General features: G+C 43.0%; 1 protein-coding gene across 2 annotated transcripts in view; it reads right to left on the bottom strand.

The window, feature by feature from the left end:
• The window catches only part of Clpb (ClpB homolog, mitochondrial AAA ATPase chaperonin), a 127,292-nt gene that overhangs the window by 80,049 nt on the left and 25,582 nt on the right, over nucleotides 1-21,661 (bottom strand). For both annotated transcript variants that reach the window (XM_021166915.1, XM_021166917.2), the window contains exon 4: nucleotides 3,295-3,398. In XM_021166915.1, coding sequence (XP_021022574.1) covers nucleotides 3,295-3,398 — 104 coding nt within the window. The remainder of the gene's footprint in view (nucleotides 1-3,294; nucleotides 3,399-21,661) is intronic.

Below are 21,661 nucleotides of genomic sequence, written 5' to 3'. Positions count from 1 at the left end.
CAAGAAACTGCCTGTTCTTAGAAAAAGACCATCAGTACCTCATTCTGTGCTGCTTGTATTCTTATACAACTAGCTACCACTCTGTAGTGGGCTCCTTGCTGAGATCCATTTCTTACTTGGCTGGGAGAACTACTGAGGGGCCAGACCATGTGTATTCATTTAGATATTCCCAGCATCTGGCCGAGTGCCCAAGATGCTGTAAAAGCAAGCTGAATTATAAATAAATAGAACTAATAAGCAATTGTAACTGCAGAGAACTTTGCAATTCACACATCACATTATTTTAGATCTTGAGCAACAGCAATACTGACAGGCAGACAAAGGGTATACTACTGGGGTTAGGGAAATCTGGCCAAGGTCACAAATTATAATCTACCATCTTCCTTAGTATCAAGAATAGGTCGAGACCCACAGAAATAACAATTATAAAATGTAGTGAACTTTGGTACTGACTGCTGAAGGCAAAGGGCTGTCCAGCTGCCTTGGGCCTGTGGCTTTTTTGTGATATTAAGATTCACTGTTCTAAGTTCTTCCTCACATATCTTCCAGACACAAACTACAAGAGTTCACATGCACGTGCATGTACACACACACACACACACACATGCACGCACACACACGCACGCATGCACGCACGCACACACACATGCTGAGTCAGTCAAGAGAAAAGCAAACCTCTGGCATCTTACACTTCTATCTCTGTCACGACCGAGGTGACCCAGAGCTGGGCACAGCGCCCCACTTACAGCAGGCAGGCAATGAGTATTAACAGAAAGAAGGAAAGACAAAGTGTCTTTAAATGGAAAAAATAAAATGCTAAGGATTCCTGGATATCAGAACCTGACGACGTGGTCTAAAATATGTTGGGTCATCCTCAGTTAACCTGGCAGCTAGAGAAGAGCCCGAGATGACAGATATGAATTGTCGTCACCCTAGTCCTAGTCAGAAACAAAGAATAAAGTACACAAACAGAAATACCTTGGAAAATAAACTATGGTAGACAAAGGTATTCAATGAAGTGGGTGGGGATCTTATAAGCTATCAAAAGAGTATATTAATGATTCCTAAAAAACATTCTAGATTGTACATCAATAGCAACAGCTCTAGAGATGGAATTCAGGGCCTCTTGCCTACTAGCACATGCCCTACCGCTGAGCAGTATCTCCAGCCCTAGAACGAATGTTTTCAAAAAGGTTCTTAAGCATTTTGATAGTTATTGAGTACCTATAGGTTCCCTGAAAACAAGGCATTAATGTACAGGAGTAGGCAAGGGTCATTAGGATAAGGAAGGAGAATAAATTTTTAATTTTAACCACAAATGGTGAAAAAAAATCCTTAATTCTGTGGACAAAATATTTAAATGGAAGATGGAAAGAAGGAACCTATTGATGACAGTTGTGGATGTTGATAATACATCGAAACTGTCTTGCCATATGTTGGCCTTATGATCGTTTGGTCTTAAAAGTGCATGATACGAAGTATCTCTGCCTATAACAGTGCTAGCACATAGAAATGTGATCAGTATGTAGTTCTGAATAGCTACCCCATCTACAGAAAGCCTACTATTAATTGCAGACCATATAAAGTAAAAAGAAATAGTTAATACATTGTCTTTCTTTCATGGCAGGCTTTCCTAGTATTTTTATTTTTCTGACTACCTACCTATTTGTCTACGGGCAATGAAGGTTGGTTGGCATGACATTAAAAAGAACTCAGAGAGACTGGCCAAATTAATAAATGAATAAGTGAATGAAGTCTCTTTACGCACCATCAAGTGGAGTAGTCACACCTAAGACCAAATGGCCCATAAAGTTGAAATTGTACACAATTTGGCTATTCCTAGAAAAAAATGATTGACCACTATTGTACTGATCTAGAATGAATTTGAGCATCAGCCTACAGAGCATTAGAACACAGCACACCTGGCTGCCAGCAAGCTGCTAAGATTCTGAGAGCAGAAGAGAAGACATTCAAAGAATCCCTATCCCCCCTAGGCCCCGACATCTACTTCTTTGCTTTCTGGTGAGAGCACCAAATCAGCAGACAGACCCAAGCAGAAAGTTGTGCTTGAGTGACAGGAGGACAGCCCTTCAGCAGAGTCCATTCTAGGCAGCAAATAGAGGACAGGCTTGGTGCTCCTGAACTTCACTTCTGTAGAAGTATAAAGTAACACTCTTCCAACTCAGGGCAATTCACAGAGATGTAAGTCATGGCTTGTACATGGATCTGTCGGCTGGGAAGGAGAGAAGACATATGGGCAGCTGGTTCAAACACCCATAGAAGAGGCCAAGACTTAGGGAGCGTTCAGAAGGGTGGCTGAGGGCAGGGTGACGTCACACTTGATGTGGGCATAGTGCCCTGGTGTTCTGGGACACTTTCTTCATGCCACTGATCTGAGAAACTTTTTCCCTGGGCCACCAGAGCCTCCTCAGTCTCTCGTCACTAATTCTGAGGGCTGAGCAAAGTGAGTTTCTCGTCTGCTAAATCTCCTCTGCTACACAAGAACTAACTTTTAAGGCAGTCAGCAGGGCTACTGTCCTGCTATTACTAGTACCAACTCTAAAGCAGCCAAGCTGTCCTGTCACCAAATCTCAGACAAACAGAATCTGCCTGGATGAGAGTGGACAATGCGCAGGAGGACAGCACAGTCTCACAGGCCTCTGTCTGCAGCCAGTGTAACCTGTGCTCTTCTGGGTTTCGTTTTTGAAGAACTGCTCACCAGAGACAATGCCCACTGATTTGGCCAGGTGCTCTCCAACAGACAGGAGCCACAGCACCACATGGCAACCCACGTGGTACTAATAACAAGTCCGTGTTTACAGTTCAGAACATCAAGACACAAAGAACTGTTTCTCACCCTAGGTCATAGCACAGCAAAGAGCCAGTCCCAGAGATAAGACCACACACTGAAAAGCAATATTCACAGTTGTACTTAGATAACTATGGCTAAGGGAATGATAACGTTATGTTCTAGTACTGGGACAGGTAAGTCTACAGGAAGTGAAAGGAGCAAGCCCACAATCCATGCAGAATCCTCAACCATTTCACTGAATCTGTTCAACTGCTCGCTCCTCAGAAGCTGCCCAGCGTCAGGAGACACCAGGTAGAATGCACTTCGCCTCACTTAAGCCAGAAGCTTCGGCTCTTTCCCCAAACACTTTCGAAGTGAAGAGAACTGTGAAAAGCATGTACCCTAAGTCCTCTGGGAGACCTAAGAGTGGCTGTTGGCACTGAGCAATGCTTGTGGAAGCCACAGGTGGAGACACCCAGAGCAGTGGGGTAGCCCAAGCTTACCTTCCAAAGAATGGACTCCCTGTTCATTGGCAGTCTTGTAGACACTGCTGAACTCATCCCCAAGGTTTGGGTCAGCTCCAGCAGCAAGCAGGACCTGCACCACACTGGAAGCAATTAGAAAAACAGATCATAAGGTCTGGTTTTCACAGGCAGAAGACAAACCATTCAACAACTACTTATAAAATGCCCACTACACTCTAGTCACTGGTTATGGACTGGACTCCATGTGGCATAGAATTACACACTGCTAAGAGGGAAGCAAAGAAAAATAATACGAATAGATATGAAGTTGAGAGATTGGGGGTGGGGGGTAAGGACAGTGGTGATAGGGATAAGGGAGGGGTGAAGGCTGAGAGGGTCAATATGTTACGTATTTATATAAAATTGTCTAAGGACAAATTTAATTACTAGAAACATACTCAGGAATTGAGCTTCTAAAGGAGGCTAAAAGCATTACAGCAAAGCGTTAGGATGGAGAAGTGTACCAGGAGGGCACAGGAGGAGCTGGAGTAAGACAGAAACAGGACAAACACAACAGGAGTCCAAGAGGTCAGCACTTCACCTGAGGTATGACCGAGAGGAAGGACAGTAGGATGTAAGGAAAAGCAACTTGGTCACATATGCTTTGTTCTACACACCCTCACAGCCACAAATGCATGAATTCAGACAATTTTAAAAACAGAGATATCGCCTTAGACCCACCTCCTTAACCCAAATTCTAAGGGTAACCATTATATAGAGTTTGGTATATTTTGTTCCAAACCTTTGCAATTAGGGAGATCACTTCAGAAGCTGTGTAAGAATGGACAGGAGAAGTAAGACTGCTGGCAGAGACTCTATAGAGCACAGGCAAATATGGGCCTAGGGCATAATGTTCATGCACCCCTAGTTACATGCTCAGTGTCTGCTAGCTTCCCTTCTTTCTTCTATTATGTAACAGCCCCACTAATCCTCAACTTCAAAAAGGGTTTCAGAAAGACGATGCCATAGAACACACGATATCTGGCTGTTTGTTTTCAGTAAACATGTATATAATTCACAGTAACTGGGGCATATTTAAACACACATTTCCTTTCTATGCAGGTCAGAAACATCATTTGTCACAGTTGTAGAGTACTCTATATTTGTTTGCTTTGGTTTTGTTTTTTTGAGTCAGGGTCTCTCTTATCCTGGGTGTCCTGGAACTTGCCATGGAGTCAAGGCTAGCCTTAAACTCACAGAGATTCTCCTGCATCCGCCTCTGTACTGCTGGGATTAAAAGCATGCACTACAGCCACTGATTCTGTCTTTTAACCAATCTTTTGTTGTAAAACAGAATGTCTAATATTTTGATGACAGTCAGACAAACTACCATGAGATAAAGTTATAGGAGAAAGCCTGACGAGCTCCTTCTTTTCCCCACTGTGACAGGACTTGTCTTGGCTGTTCTTAAACTTGTGACAATCCTCCTGCTTCAGCTTCCTGAGTTTTGCAAGCTTTTGGCACCAAACATGGCTAGGATAAGCATTTCAAAGGACTTTGGTATTATTAAGGTGCCTTTCAGAGTTTTGACTGAGTTTTATTTCCAGTAGCCAAGTATAAGGCACACAGTAACTCTGTGCTTCCCTGCCTCAGAAGTATTTTTTCTTCTTTCTTTTTTGGAGCAGAACATAGAGCCAAAAAGTTCTTTCACTTCTCTGATCCCTAGCTAAGTAGAATGTCTAAGAAACAAGGTTTAATAGTCAATTGTTCCCTGTTTCATGAATTCCTTATCAATATTCTTTGTCAGATTTTCTCTTAGTGAAAGGTAATTTTTCCTTTTTCCAAGCTGACCTTCAAATACCTTGAAAGGCATAAGTAGCAGGTGTGTCAAACAATCCTGGGATTATCAGAACTGTTAAAAAGCCAGCCTTCAGTTCCAGTGTTCTTCTCTAGTTCTCCAGTATTTTCAACCAACAGTGCTGCTGGCTGTTCATGTACCACCTGGTTTGAACACTGTTATCTCTCGATGGGCACAATATCTGAGTCAGTAAATTCTGGGACAAACTGGGCATGATTAAGTAAGTAGCGATAATGGCTTATAACTTGTTATAATTATGGAAATATCTTTCTTTAAAGGAAGACTGCAGAGATGAGGCAAAGTTAGGAACTGGGAACGAGTTTTTATTATAGGATGAAGGTACACATCAGGTCGGTTGTGCTTATAATATTTATATGTCTGTATAAGATTCATAACAACTCACCAAATAAATATAATTCTGAGCCCACATTTAATCCCAGCACTCGGAGGATGCAGAGTACAAGGTCATCCTCAGCTTTGTAGTGAACTCAAGGCTTGCCTGGGATGCAATGAATGATGTAGGAGTAATGGCCCATACCAGTAAACTCAAGAGTGGGGAGGCTGAGACAGGAGGACTGCAAACCATTTTAGGCCAGCCTATAAGTATGAGAACACTATTTTTTGAGCCAGGGTCTCTTGACTTGCTATACAGCCAAGACTGGTCTAGAACTGTTGAGAATACTGCCTCTACATCCTGAATACTGAGATTGCAAGTATGCCAGCCCTAGCTGGGCAAACTCCCACATAGGACATTAGCTAATAGTTGTTGAAGTTTCTTAAGTTAGAAATTTATCATTTAAGAATTTAAATTCCTTTATTTATTTGTGTTTGTGTGTGCAGTTGTGTTTGTGTTACAGCATGCACATGGAGGTCAGATATCAACTTTCAGGAGTCAGTTCTCTATCATGTGGGACCCAAAGATGGACCACAAATCATTGCGTTTGGTGGCAAGAGCCTTTATCTGCTGAGTTTTCTTGCTAGCCCCAGGAGAAAAACACCCATTAAACACCTTAATTAAATTAAATTAAATTAAAACACCTTAAGTCAACTTTGGAAACAACAGGGCTGTGCTAAATTCAGTCCTTGGGGCTAGTTCTGAATAACAAATGCAGCACCACTATGTACCTGACCCTGTGTCTGGGCTTCGGGAAGCCCAGAGAAGTATGAGCTAAACACCTAACCTGAGTAGACAGTGTAGCACTTTCTACCACGCACTGAAGCCTGGAGTCCAAATGCAGTTCTGTCATTTACAGATGGTGTCTTTGGATAAGACACTTGACCTAGAGCCTCCTTTTCCTTAACAGAATAACAAAAGATAGCAATGCTACCCAGCAGACTATGAGGGGAATAAACTCCATAGTGTCTCTAGGTGTACAGACAGACGTGAGTCTACTCGCTTGGCTGACACAATCACAGCAATAACTTGCATCTGGGCCTGATCTGACCATTCCCAGAATGAATGCCGGTACAGTCCTACACAAAGCAGGCAGCTCATCTACAGTCTGCACAAGCTGACATGTTTTTAAGTCCAGATGAGAAGGGTCTGTCAATCTAAATTCAAAGGGACATAACCTGGTTAATCGTCAGCTGTTGTGTCCAATCACTATTCAATCACACCCCTCTCACGGCAGGCTGTCCCTCTAGGCAGCTAGTGTCACTAACCGTGCTACCTGCGCCTCTCTAGGTTCATGAGTATTGATTCCATCTGTCCAATTTGCAGGCTGCAGGACGTGTCCAGGCAACCGTGTATGCTGCCCTTGGCCCTGGAGGGCAGACAATGGTCTGGCAGGATGGGGAGAGGAGAGTGGCTAGGATCGGCCCTAAGGCTGCTAACCCAATCAAAGAAATGGGCAATTCACTTCGAAAACTTGGAGACTAAAGAGGATAAGCAATCCAAGATAGTGACTCATCTGCAACCTTGAGAAAATTCCCTTCATTTCTGATAAAACTCAAAAGGCAGCAGCCCCACTGAGGGAAGCAGGCCTAAAGAAATCGAGGGTGGTCTGTGCCAACTAGGGCTCCAAACAGTTTGCTAGAAGACTACGAAGTTTTCTCTTCATCAATGGCCACATTTTACAAAGCACCCAGCACAGAGCTCCAGATCTTTGGTCAGCGTCTTCTTGTAGAAGCCAGCCCAGCCTGGGTTAGAATGCCATTCACTTTTAGTTTGGAAGACTAAAGATCCTCATTGCATCGTGGGCTACAGAACACAGACAGGCTAGAGAAAGCAACCACAAGGCTGTTGAGGACAAGCTTAGCTGTAAGCCAGGTACAAGGACTGCCAAGTTTACATCAGTGAAGGGATGCTGCTGGGAATGAAGTGATGTCTGCTACATGAAGTTTCTTTTCTGCTACAGGGAAAAGAAACTCCTTGGTCCAAGGCACAAGTAGGAGGAGAGGTGGGCACAGGGAACGGTGGGTCAGCAAGTATGAACAGTAAGGACAAAGGCTGATGGCATGGTGGCAGTTGGGGTCTACCAAAGGTTAACTGGGACCACTCCTCTGTTCTGGTGCTGGCATGCTGGCTGGCAGGTTGCAGGAGGCTCCACCGCCATTGCCTTAAATGTAAGTAGCTACTACCGAACATGATGTGACCTAATACCAGATCTTAATCACTTGATTAAAAGAGGCAGAGGACATCATTCAATTCAGCAGGTTTTTCTCTAACCTTCAGTCTCTATTCAAAAGAACTGTATTTATTGGCCTTAGAATATCAGCAATTCTCTTAGGCAGCTCAGGATCTGGCCCCTGGTGGTCTGTAGAAAGATCTGCCTATCTCAAAGCTGAAGATCATCTCCAGATACCCTACTTGCTTACCAATGAGAAGACGCAGGGTGTCTATATAGCAGGAGGTGTGCTACAGAGCCCTCACTTCCTCGTACTTACTTTCAGCTATCAGTCTGGCAAACACCTGGCTTCAATTCAGATTGAAAGGACAAGCTGTGAATGGGCAAGAGACAAAACAAACAAACAAAACCAAACAGGGCAAGGATACGAAGTCACTTTCCAGCAGAGGACATCAGAGAACAGATTAAGTAGCACATAAGAGTTCTTAAGTAGAGGAACTGAAGAGATAGCTCAGTGGTTAAGAGCACTGACTGCTCTTCTAGAGGTTCTGAGTTCAATTCCCAGCAACCACATGGTGGCTCACAACCATCTGTAATGGGATCAGATGTCCTCTTATGGTGTGTCTGAAGACAGCTATAGTGTACTCATATACATAAAATAAATAAATCTTAAAAAAGAGTTCTCAAGTTCATCTGTTATTAAAGCAATGCAAACTAAAAGCAATAACAAAAAACTCCTTTAAGTCCAACATATTGACAAAAGTTAGAAAGCTAAAATATGACAAGTGCCAGGGACTACATGGGACTCTGGGATAGAGTAGAAGCCATGTTGTTCTGGAAGCTTCTCTTATAACACTTCATCAAATTAAAGAGCCTCATCCTGTGACCCAGTCAGTCTGCTCCGAGTATTATTTTCTACAGATAATCTCATTCAGGTTCATAAAGGGCAATACAGGAGACTACGATACATTATATAATATATAATTTATACATTGAGCTTGGCTATTTGTTGCAAAGGTTATTCCATTTATTTATTTATTACATGTAAGTACACTATAGCTGTCTTTAGACACTCCAGAAGAGGACCTTCGGAAGAGCAGTCGGCGCTCTTAACCACTGAGCCATCTCAACAGCTCCAAGGTTATTCCTTTTAGGAAGTCTCTTCAACTATAGCATTTCTAACTCCTAACTTGCAGACTGAAGAAAACCTGCATCTTAACTTTCTTAAGTACCAGATCCTTCCCAGCTGCAGACAGTTCCTACACAAAACTGAGATTATGCCCGGGAGAGTGGTCCCCAACTGGCAGTTCCTGGGATTCAGGGAATTCCCTTTGGAGCCACAGCTAATTAATTTGTTGATCGAGCAGTAATTAGATTAGAAGTGGGAGTGCTTGTCGGAAGCTGGCTCACTCTGACCCCGTGAGCTGTTGCTGTCAGGCTTCAGTGAGGGAGAGCACTTACACTCTTAAAGCTTGCTTTCTGCTTTTAGAGGCTGCAGTGGTGTGGGGAGAGAAGGGCAGACTGGTGTGAGCTGAGGCCAGCACTGGACCAGATGTGTGTGCAGCTGCTGAGTAGCTGGAGTTGATGAACTAAAGAAGGCAGTGATCCCAGATCCAGATCTTCCCCAAACAACGTTAAGCTTTACAGGCCACTCCATGTCTTCCTCCTCTCCACATCCCACATCTGAAGCATACACAGGGCCAATGTGATAAGTATCAAAAGCAGGAGAGGGCAAAGAGTGACCTGTTTTCAATCCAGTTCACACCTCAATGAAGAAGTCAAGAAGTCAGTTTGGGAGCTTGGCTGGACAGTCTACTGACTGCTCATGAGCCTGGTCAGAGGCATTGATGTAGCCAACTCTAGAGGCTCTGCAGCATTGTGCATGAACTGGGGAGGCAAAGGTCAGGGAAAGAGAATTTTCTTTGTAAAACTGGCATTTTTACAAACAAATTAAAAGGTACCCGTGAAAAATGTGTTCCAGTCTCTCACAATAATAAGTGTCTGCACAGTTACTATGAAACCAATAACCACTCATTATAATAAGCTCCAGTGGACTAGACATCTCACAGAATCACTATTTCAGATCTTTATGCAACTTGCAAAGGACAGTAGATTTTGTAAAAGAGGAAACAGAGGCACAGCAAGAACCAAAAGTATACACTAAATAAGCCAAGATTTGTAAAAACAGGTCAGATTGAGTCTAAACCAAGGATGTATTCCTTAAGCCTCAATGGCTCTCATCTATCTCAGGCATAAGTTTGTACTATCTCTGTAGACTGGCCTTGAACTCAGAGGTTCACCTGCCTGTAACTCTCAAGTGCTGGGATTAAAGGTGTGCTCCACCACCATCTGGACTAGCTGTTGTACTATCTCCTAGTCTCAGATCCCTACTAGGTAACTGAAGACAGTGTTATCTTCAGATTGCAGTTAAAGCAGAGCAAGTTACAGGGGCTAGCTGGAACAAGAGACAATGTGCCAAGATGGGCGACACATCTAGGCGTTCAAGGAAAGCAGGGCATAGAAAGGTGAGAATCGAGGAATCAAGATCACCCACCTTAGCCTTTCCAGGACAGTCCTTGACTAGTTCTAAAGATGACTCCATGACCTCCAGGCTGTGGCTCATAATAAGGTTTGTGTCATCAAACCTTATTGTCATAGCTTCTGAGTATAGCATGAGTCTAAACTAGACTCTCTAGGCAAATGAGCCATCAGAGTACAACCGGGCACTTGAGACAGGTTTAGTCAGCACTTTAGAATTACCTGGATTTCACAGGGTTTGGTTATAACTACTGACCTATACATTCACCCCTCTTATTTTTTCTTTGCTTTTAAAGATTCATTTTACTTATATGTATGTGTGTTGCTGTCTATCTGTGTGTTTGTATTGGTGTGTGTGCACATGAGTATAGATGCCTCATTAACTACTGAGTCATTTCTCAAGTTCTCCTATTTATTTATTTATTTATTTATTTATTTATTTTTCTGAGACAGGATTTCTCTGCAAAGAGCTCTATCCTGGAACTCAAATTGTAGACCAGGCTGGCCTCAAACTCACAAAGCCACCTGCTTCTGCCTCCCAAGTGCTAGGATTAAAAGGCATGCACCACAACTCGCGACTAATTTTTTTTTTTTTAATTAACAATAATTTTTAGGGGGCTGGAAGAATGACACAATGGTTAAGAAAGAGTACTGGCTTCTCTTCCAGGTCCTGGGTTCAGTTCCTGGCTCCTATATGGTGGCTCACCACTACCTGTGTACTAGTGACTTTTCTACTGCTAAGACACCATGACTTAGGCAAATTATCAAAGAAAGTATCTAACTGGGCTTATGGTTTCAGAGGGCTAAAATTCATCATGGCAGGGTGAAAAGCAAGCATGGCAGCAGGAACAGGTGAGGGATCACATCTCAAAACCAAAAGCAGGAGGCAGAGAGACACACTGGAAAGAGCTTGAGTCTTTTAAAACCTCAAAGCCCACCCCCAATGGCACATCTCCTCTCCTTCCCAAATAGTTCCACCAATGGGAAACCAACTATTCAAATATATGAACTTGTGGGAGCCGCACTTATTCAAACAATCATTGCCTGTAACTCAACTTCCAGGAGATCTGACACCCTCTGGCCTTTGTGGGCACTGGGTATACATGTAGACAAAATACCACACATAAAAAAAAAAAGCTTTTAAAGCCAGGCAGTGGTGGCCACACGCCTTTAATCCTGGCACTTGGAAGGCAGAGGCAGGCAGATCTCTGTGAGTTAGAGGCCAACTTGGTCTACAGAGCAAATTCCAACACGGCCAAGGCTATACAGAGACCTTGTCTCAAAAAACAAGCAAATATCTTAAAAACAAGTAAGAATTCTTGGGTTGGGAAGATGGCTCAGTCAGTCAAAAAAGTGCCTGCTGTGCAAGCAGAAGACTTGAGTTCACGCCTTCGCACTCATACAGACTCCAGTGAGGAAGCAGTGCCTGCACTCAGCACTGGAGGTGAGCAAATTCCTAATGCTCACTTCCAGTCAGTATAGCTAAATGGTGACCTCCAGGTCCAGTGAGAAACTGTGTCTCAAAAAACAATGTTTATAGCCACAGAGGAAGAGACCCAATGTTGATCTCTAGTCTTCACTTACACATACATGCACATACATAGATAAATTCTTTTTGCAGCCCTGGGAACTGAATCCAAGACTATACATGACACACAAACTATAACCCTGAGCTATACCTCTGGCCCCATTAATTTTTACCAGCACCGATTTAACCATTACTATAACTCAGCGAGATAATGTCCTTCCACATAACCTATCAGTATGCCTTTGCACATCATTTAATTTGCCAATTTGGTTGGCCTCAATGAAATCAGTGACACAGCTACTGAACAGAACACAGCCCCATGGCTCATCACTTGACATTGACTCTGTAGCCTTACATCCATATATAAACAATTAGCTAGGTCATTTCATCACTTATTAGTGTAAATATATTGTTTCCTACAACATATTTTATTCATGTAGATGTCACAAGAGATAACTAAATACAATGTTGAAACTTGAGTTGTGGCAGCCTTATCTAACTCAGACTCCTGCCCCTTCAGACTTGGAGTCCTAGTCAGATAAGCAGGTTGTGGCACAGAGGCATTGGAAGATGTCTCTTAAGAGAGGTATGGGTCTGGAACATATCACAGACCCGAAAATGACTAGCCTTTCCTAACCACAGCCGAACCAGATGGCACTGGATACGTTCCTGCCCCAACTGACACTCTCCAGAAGAAAGCACTGAACACATAACCCCATGATAGGATACAGAATTGAAGGAGGAAGGGGGGAAGGGGCCAATACTTTAGGCAAATGAGCTGGCACGGCTTTCCATCGAGCAGTGTCTTGGGTTGCCTGAGGTCGAGGCATGCATCTGCCAAACTTGAAACGGGAGCATGCTGCAATTGGAATATCATTACGACAAAACAGGATTATCATGAACAACGATTCCAAATGGGATTAGAAATGATTCTTTGTTACTCAGAGGTAACAGCAGCAGCAGTGGAGAACCATCAAGCCCTGAACACTTTTCTGGGGGCATGGTACTGGCATTCCAGGCACTCAGCCAGCATCCTTGCCCACCCTCCTTGCTGGGAAATACTGGGCATTATCCTGCATTGGGCAGAGGGCCACCTGGGACAAAAGCCAGCTACATATCAAGGAATGCTACTCAAGGGTCCCCTGGTATAGGCCCAATTTCTTAGAGGGAAAGGGGTGCAAAGAGGATCCCAGAGCCCAACTGACTCAGCCACCTAAGAGTTACTGAGACAAGTACCGATGCCATTACATCTCAGGCAGGCTTACCTGGGGTTGTTCTAGGGAAGTCAGTAATAATAAAGAAGACACTTAACCTCACCACTGCTTACTACATGGGAGGCACTGTTCTAAACACTTTATACACTTGACCCTCACAGCTTTGTTTATTATCCTGTTTTACAGCTGGGGAAACAATCACCTAAAAGTCAAATAACTTGCCAACCATCTGATGAGTAAGAGGCACAATTTGAATTTGAACACAGGTATCTGACTCTAGAGCCCACAACTGTTTACATACTAGCTAGGGATGTCCAACCTCTGACGCTGATATGATGTTGCCATTTTCAAATGGCTTGGCTCTGCATTTGCAGATATCCTGAGATGAAGGCTGGACAGACCTGTGTTGGACTGGCAGTCACAGGCAGAGAGAAAGGTGCTCAATGCTTATAACTAGGGTATGTGTGCTGGGTTGTTTTATGTCAACTTCTCACAAATTGTTTTTAATCTATCTGACTAAAGTCATCTGAGAGAAGTGAACCTCAATTGAGAAAATGCCTCCATAAGATCCAGCTGTAGGGCATTTTAATTAATGATTGACGGGGAGGGCCCAGCCCATTTGTGGATGCTGCCACTTACTGAGCTAGCCACGGAGGAAGCCAGTAGTAAGCATCTCTCCATGCCCTCTGCATCAGCTCCTGGCTCCAGGTTCCTGCTCTGTTTGAGTTCCTGTCCTCATTTCCTTCAATGATGAACTAGATTAGAAGTGTAAGCCAAATAAATCCTTTCCTCCCTCATTTGCTTTAATCATGGTGTTTCATCTCAGCAATGGAAACTATAACTAAGAGAGTCTTCCCTCAGCAGTCTCTGGTCGTAGATCCTGCCAGCTCCTCCTTCCAGCCTGGTCTACCTCTGATCCAGGCAGCAGCGATAGAGGCTGCCAGGGAAGCTGCCAGAAGTCCAGCAAGAGCAGCATTGGCTTCCTAGTACCAAGACCACCTGTGGGGCCTCTAGGTGCACAGGGGAGAGGCTTACAGAACCTCCCCTGTAGGACAGCAACCTGGCTGGTACTGCTGGTTTCTTACAGACAGGACTTAATGGTCCCCTTCCCTGGGTGAGGTGGAAGGAAAATAAGCAAATGCTAAAAATAAATGACTGTTCTGAAAGAGAATTAAATGGTCGTCAGCCAAGGATGGCAGCATCTGAAAATTAACAAAGCCCAGGTACCACATCCAGGAAGGCCTTGGCAAATGCGTGTTATCCACTCATTAGCTCAGTTCCTCAGGGACGCCAGCCAAGCAGGGCAGGCAGTGCCGGGAACCAGTCCTTCCTTCCGATGCTGATGAAGTGCACTTGGGGGTGGGGGTAGGCAAGGCAGGAGGAGGAGGAGGGAAGTTCTCATGGGGAATTTCAAACAGTTCTGCTGGTGTCCTCTCTCTGCCTAGGATTCTCACCATCTCTGAGGTATGGGCTTGCAGGGCAGGCCCAAGGAAACTCAAGTCTGAATGACTCTTTCAGGATCCTAGAAACAGCCTCACTATTTAGGGGTCTCACTGACCAGCAAGCATAGGGGTAAGGAGCCCAACAATGGCGGGAGAAAGACAACACCAATAGCTCAGACTTTCCCCTCACTGGAATGAAGTCATATGCCTTGTGAACCCAATTTGTGATGTGCCAAAGGTGACTCTCTCATGGTTCATCAGTAGCAATACTTCATGAAATCACTGATCTTTATTTATTTATTGCATATGAGTGAGTACACAACCACTGCTCTCTTCAGACACAGCAGAAGAGGACACCAGACCCCATTACAGATGGTTGTGAGCCACCATGTGGTTGCTAGGAAATGAACTCAGGACCTCTGGAAGAGCAGTTGGTGCTCTTAACCGCTGAGCCATCTCTCTAACCCTGATCTCCATTCTCTACTAACCATGAGAACATAGTACTCTATTGCTGGATATCACCAACAGAAAGAATTAAAAACACTCCACCCATATGAAAGAACTCTGACACCACAAACATAAATTCTAAGTACATCACTGGTCACAGCTAATAATGAATATTAGAGAGAAGTGACATTTTCTTATGTACTTGCTTATATATTTATCTAGCTATTTAACTTGTTTGTTTGTTTCTGACACAGGGCCTCAATATAAAGCCCCAGAGGGCCTCGAGCTTCCTGTGTGATCCTGCCTCTGCCTGAGTGCTAGGATTACAAGATTTATTTTGATTTTTTTAAGGACAGATTTCACTCTAGACCAGGCTGGCCTGAAACTCATTATATAGCCCAGACTGGATTCCAACTTGTAGGAATTCTCCTGTCTCAGCCTTTCAAATGTTGGGATTGCAGATGTGAATCACCACATCCAACTCTGGAACAACAGCTTTTAACACTGCTTTTCTAAGTCAAGTTTCCTAAAGTATCATTTATCCATTGATTAACATTAACATGCACCCTGTTAAAGACTATATATATATACACATATATGTATATATACACACACACATATACATATATAAAATATATAAAAATTTTGGTTTTTTAGTCAGGGTCTCAGTAGAGACATAACCAAATTGGTCTTGACCTCACTTTGTAGCTGAGGACAACTTTCAAGATGTATGACTTAATGCAATTTCATAACTGTATCACTAAGCACCACAATCATTAAGACATAGAATATTTCCACCATCCTAAAAGGTCCTATGCCCCTTTGTACTCCCAAACTCAACAACTCATCTGATTATTGTCCCTAGAACACTACCTTTTCCAGAATATGACATAAATGGAATTTTACCATAGGTGGCTGTTGGTGTTGGCTTTCCTTTAAAATAAGGCTTTTGAAGACCCTTTTTGTTGCATATGCAGAGTAGCTACAGTTCTCCCTCTTTATGTGTGGAGGTGGAGATACTTATGGCTGCGCATGCAGAGATGAGAGGAGAACTTGGGTGTCAGCTGTCATCCTCTGTCACACTCTGCTTTATTCCTTCGTGAGAGGGTCTCTTGTGGTACCTGAAGGTGGCATTTCAATTAAGTTGGCTGGCTAGCAAGTTCCAGGAATCTGCCTGTCTCTGAGCCTTCAATATTGAGTTCTATATGGATATGTATTGCTAGAGGTATGGTGACACACACCTTTAAAGGAAGCAAAGAAAACATCTCTGTGAGTTTGAAGCTGGATGGAACTATACCGTAGACCCTATTTCAAAAAGCAGAATTATTTTGAATTATGTTACAGGGGAGGGGTAGGTGTAGATGCCTGTGGAGTCCAGAAGAGGGTGTTCAATCACCTGGAGCTGGTGTTACACGTGTTTGTGAGCTGCCTGATGTTGGTGCTGAGAACTGAATGAACTCAGGTCCTCTGTGAAAGCAGTATGTGCTCTTAAACACTAAACCGTCTCTCCAGCTCCCCTTGCTTTTGATTTCCTAAACTATGGAGTACTGATTATATGGATGGACCACAATTTGTGGTGGACACGGGTGGTGCCCAGGTTTTAGCCGTTATACAAATAAAGCAGCTATGGGTATTTGCATTGAAGGCATATTCTCTAAGACAAATACCTTACTTCTCTAGGAATTGGTATTTCTGGGCTACATGGCAAACGACTGCTTTCCTTTTGTAAGAAACTTCTCAAGTGTTTTTGGATATGGCTGTATCATTATACAGTCCTATAAGCAATGCATGACAATTCTTTTTGCAACTTCGCCAGGACTTAGTACATACTATCATAATTTTAATTTCCATTTCCCAATGACTAAGGTTGTGTTTTTCATGTGCACATTTTCCACCTATCCCTTATTTAAGTGAAACATCTCAAGTCTTTTGCCCTCTTTAAAAAGAAATTAAGTTGCTTGTCTTTTAATTGATTTTTAAAAGTTCTTTATATATTCTAATACTACTTCCTTATTAGACAAGTTTTCACAACTTGTTTTTTGAGGAATTATAAACTAAAATGATTTAAATTATGTCTTTTCCCCCAAACCACTTCTCTCTGCACATATATTCTGATGAAGGGAATAAAAAGACTTAAACTTTCAATTTGCAAGTACCCTTGGCCTACTGGACCTTAAGAATAATCTGTACTTGGTGTGTGCTAATAGACTATTTTTATTTCCACTGCATGCTCCCAACCACCTCAGGGCTTTAAGGAAAGCTACATCTGGAGAAACGACTGTCCTAAAAACAGCTTTTGACACGCACACACCCGCCCACCCTGTACTTCCCAAAGCCCTGTTCTGGTTCGCCAGGCTTCTGGAATGGTCAACAGTCGTCACACTCCATCGGTGGTCATTGTCCACTGGGAAAGGTAGGAGGTTCCCAATCCATCCTTCAGTGAAAGAGCAAATAGTGGAGCCTGTGGCTTCTTGGACATCAAAGTTGTGCAAACAAGGCCTGGCAGACCTTGCCTCTCCGCCTACATATCCTGCAACTGCCATCTGAAGGGGTTTCTCCAAGCGGGTCACGACTTTCAGCTTGTCATCCCACACATCAAAGTTTCCACCACACACGAACTGGGTGCATGGGTTCGAATCAAGTCGCTCGACAGCGGATACTCAGACATTGTGTCTAGCTTTAATCTTGTGTTTCCCCAAGTAATTAAGCCTTCTTGCTTATGAACTTGTGACTAAGTAAAGCATCACTGAGAGGTTGTAACATCAAAGTGCTGTCCACCGTCTGTCCGTGTTTGGTAAAATTGGATTTCTTTTCCTTCTCAAAGAAAGACTAATTGAATTTCACTGAAAGCCCCATATATTTGGACTAGATGGTGAAGGCTATTGGAAACCGAAGTGATCGTCCCAGGACTGGGTGGCTTAGCCTTCAGTTTGGTTGAAGTGATCGTCCCAGGACTGGGTGGCTTAGCCTTCAGTTTGGTTGGGTCAGAGTGCAACACAGAATGGGGCACCCAGACTTAGGCTAAACAAGTGCCTTGTGGCAAGAGGCTCATCAAGGGCTCAGAAACAAACCAGTTACTGCTACTGTTAAAAGTCTATCCAAGCTGCTACGGGGGCTGAGCAAAGAATGGTCCTGTAGAGTGTTAGTTAAGTCTTTGACTTTCAAGAACGATGGCCATTATATCACTCAAATCCTCGAGATCAAGTCAAACTTTGTGTGTGTGTGTGTGTGTGTGTGTGTGCGTGATGCACATGCGTGCAAGTGTGCCATGCATTTGCAGGCACATGTGTGGAAGCTAGAGGCTGACGATGGATGTCTTCTTCAATGCTCTCTACCTTATTTTTTGAAACAGGATCACTCATTGAACTCTTAAGCTTGGTAGAGCAGACCAGCCAAGGCCCTGAGACCTGCCCATTTTGCCTTAACATGGCTAGGATTAAAGGCAGGTGGGTACATTGTCCTGCCTTACTTTGTATGTGGGTCTTCTTATACAGCCAGACTTTACATACAGGCCAACCATTTTCCCGCTCCCTCAAGTGATGTTTTTATAGGACAAAGTTTGTGATTGCTTACTCTCTGAATCTTCATGCGACCCAGCACACCAGCATCTGACACATCATGGTTAGATTTTGCTAGACATATGAAATAATATAAAAAGAACTTCAGAACATCAGAACAAAATTTTCTCTCCAGAAAAACAAAACTCCGAATTATTATTTGGCTTCATTAGTTACCTAATTTACAAGCAGCACACCATATTCCCATTTACATAAAATTAGAACTCACTTAAGTGTGACTCAGGGACTAATCTCGAGATAGAAGAAATTCAGGAGGGCTGGAGAGATGGCTCAGCGGTTAAGAGCACTGGTTGCTCTTCCAGAGGTCCAGAGTTCAACTGTGAGCAACTACATGGTGGCTCACAACCATCTGTAATGGGATCAGTTGCCCTCTTATGGTGTGTCTGAAGACAGCTACAGTGTACCCATATAAATAAAAAATAAATCTTAAAAGAAAGAAGAAGAAATTCAGGAGATTGTTACATTATCAATTTTTTACACAAACAACCTACTTTTGAAAAAGAAAACCTTTGGTTCAATATCTATATACAATTATCTTTTCTTTTAAAAATATTGCTTTGAAAAAATATTGCTTTGATCTCAACCCAGTTTTAAGTCTTATTTATTTATTTATTTATTTGAGTGAATATATATGTATTAAGTCACTTGGAACCCTTTTTATAAATAAAGGAGTAAATCTTAAATTAAGCTTCTGTGCATACTTATAAAATTTACAGTGATAACACTGCATTTCCTATTCAAAACTAAATAAATACATTCAAAAATCTCAACTGGTAAGGAGTTAAGCTCCTTAAAGATCTGAGGCGATTATGTACTAGATCCCTATGGACTTAACACGTTAAGCTGATGCCTGAGGGTGAACTGTGTTACTGGTCCACAAGCTGCAAACATCTAAAGGAAGCAGAAGTCTTGAATGAATGGGCAGGACCTCTCTACTTTCCATTCATATTTTTCTTCTATAAAGAATTCTATATGGCCAGAGATCTAACATTGATGCTATTTCAAATACCTAACAGAAAATAGAAAGCCCCAAATTTTTTTAATATTAATAAATAAACCCAACTAGACAAGTGTTCCATTTGGATAATGAAAGGAAGAGGATGACATAGAATGGATGCTTAAAAACCCAGTAGTTGTGGCCAGCTGGCTCAGGGGGTAAAGTACTTGCTGGGCAAACAAGAGGCCTGAGTGTGAATCTTAGTGCCCATGTAACAGCTGGATATGGCACTGTGTCTATAACTCCTGTGCTGAAGATGAGCAGAACCAGGTGGATCTGGGGGCCTGCTAGTCAGTCAGTCAAAGCAGCAAGTCCAATAAGGGACTGCATCTCAAAAAATACAATGAAGAGTGAGATAGGAAAAATGCCTAACATTGATTTCTAGTCTCCATAAGTACGCAAATCAACGCACACACCTACACACATGTGACTACTAACCTTCTATGTAACCTTCTCACCTACCACATTTAAAAATCAAAACGCTGGTAATTAGGCTGGACATAGTGGCACACACTTAAATTCCAGCACTCAGGAGGCTAAGGCAGGAGGATCAGGAGTTCAGAGTTAGCCTGAGCTACATGAGACCCTATCTCAACCCCTACTTTCAAAGAAGACCTAGGTTCAATTTCCAGCACCAGTTAAAAAAAACAAAACAAAACAACAGAAAGGGAGAGTTCAGAGTTATGCCCAATGTGTATATGGGAAAAAAATCTTTAAAAAGATAAAACATACAACAAAACAAAACCAACTAGTAATAGTCTTAGGAACCAAGGAGGCCAACACTCTCACAGGCATCACAGTTTTGCTAAGACCCCTGGGTAAGGACAGAGCAAACAGTTAAAGCAACAAAGCACGGAGCTCAGATAGCACTGGCCCCAAAGCACATCTCCAAGCCATCTGCTCACTAATGGAGAGTGTTCTTAAGAAGAGTGTAATTTCCTATTTAGTCTCAACTCTGCAGATACCACACACAGAAGAAACACACCATTTGCTTCTTCACCACTGGCTCTTCCCGACATGTGGAAAAACATGCAAGCTGGGGAAGCCAACGGGGAGGTGGGTGGAGAACCAGTGGTGGCAAACAATGTGCATGTTAACATGTCTTTGTGTACACAGAGGTCTATCCTGGTCGCCAGAGAGAAACCACTCCCCACTTATATATGACCTGTAGCAGACAAGATTCTTACTTGACTCATAAGAAACAGTGAAACTCAGTCTGCTTCCAGACCCTTCACTCCTCTGCCTCACACCCTGCACCAAATCACTGACTGACCCATCTCATTCTCTCTCTCTCTCTCCTTTCCTGTCTGCCCTTCTAAGGGTGTTTGGAGACGCCTTTTCTTTCCGTTACTGTTGACTTGTACTTCTTTCCCACACTATGTTATAAGCTCCCCGAGGTCTGAGTCTTCAAAGACTAGCATACATAGTTACTGTACGTTTGGGAAATTAATTTCTCATGGAGATAATCAGGTACCCACAGAGTTCTGAAATTCAATGAAGGATAAGAATCACAAACTGGATCTCTCCACAGCAAAGTATACATAGTTCCTTCTTTTTCCTTTTGTTTTATAATGCTACAGACTGAATTCAGGGCCGCAAGCACGCCAGGCAAGCAAGCACTCTACCACTGAAGTACATCACCAGCATGTATCTATTACCTTTAAAAGATAAAGGCTTGGAGCTGAAGATGGCAAATAAGGAAACTGAGTCATTGGGACCAAGTTCATGATAAAATCAAAGAGAGACCTATTTCAAGGAGAGCTACAGGTTCAGGTGATCTGAAGCAGATTGCCTCCTTAAAATTCCAGTTTGGTGGCTTTCCTCGACATTTCAGATTCTTCCAAAATGGCCAGAACTAGCAGATAAGAGCTTTAAAGACCTGCTTGATGGGAGAATTAAAACTGGTTCCTCCAACTATCAATTTGAGTAGCTTCTACTGAAGGGTCCAGTACTTCTCTGAAAGCATCCCTTTAAAGCTGGCGTGTCTCACTGGCTTGCCTTGCATGCCTGAAGCCCTAGGTTCAATTCCCAATACTACATGAAAAAGTCTAAAAACATTTTTTTTGTTGAATAATTTCTATCATACAATGACTATATACTTTGATCCATCAGACTTCTAAAGACCTTGGGGCAGAAACCAGAACAGCCTGGGCTGGAGCACTAGGAGGAAGCACTGACATACAGAACAGCCTGGGCTGGAGCACTAGGAGGAAGCACTGACATACAGTACAGCCTGG

Source organism: Mus caroli, chromosome 7 (genome assembly GCF_900094665.2).
Source record: "Mus caroli chromosome 7, CAROLI_EIJ_v1.1, whole genome shotgun sequence".
NCBI classification, from domain to species: domain Eukaryota; kingdom Metazoa; phylum Chordata; class Mammalia; order Rodentia; family Muridae; genus Mus; species Mus caroli.
Note: the sequence above shows the minus strand (reverse complement) of the source record. Positions and strands in the feature narration are given on the sequence as shown.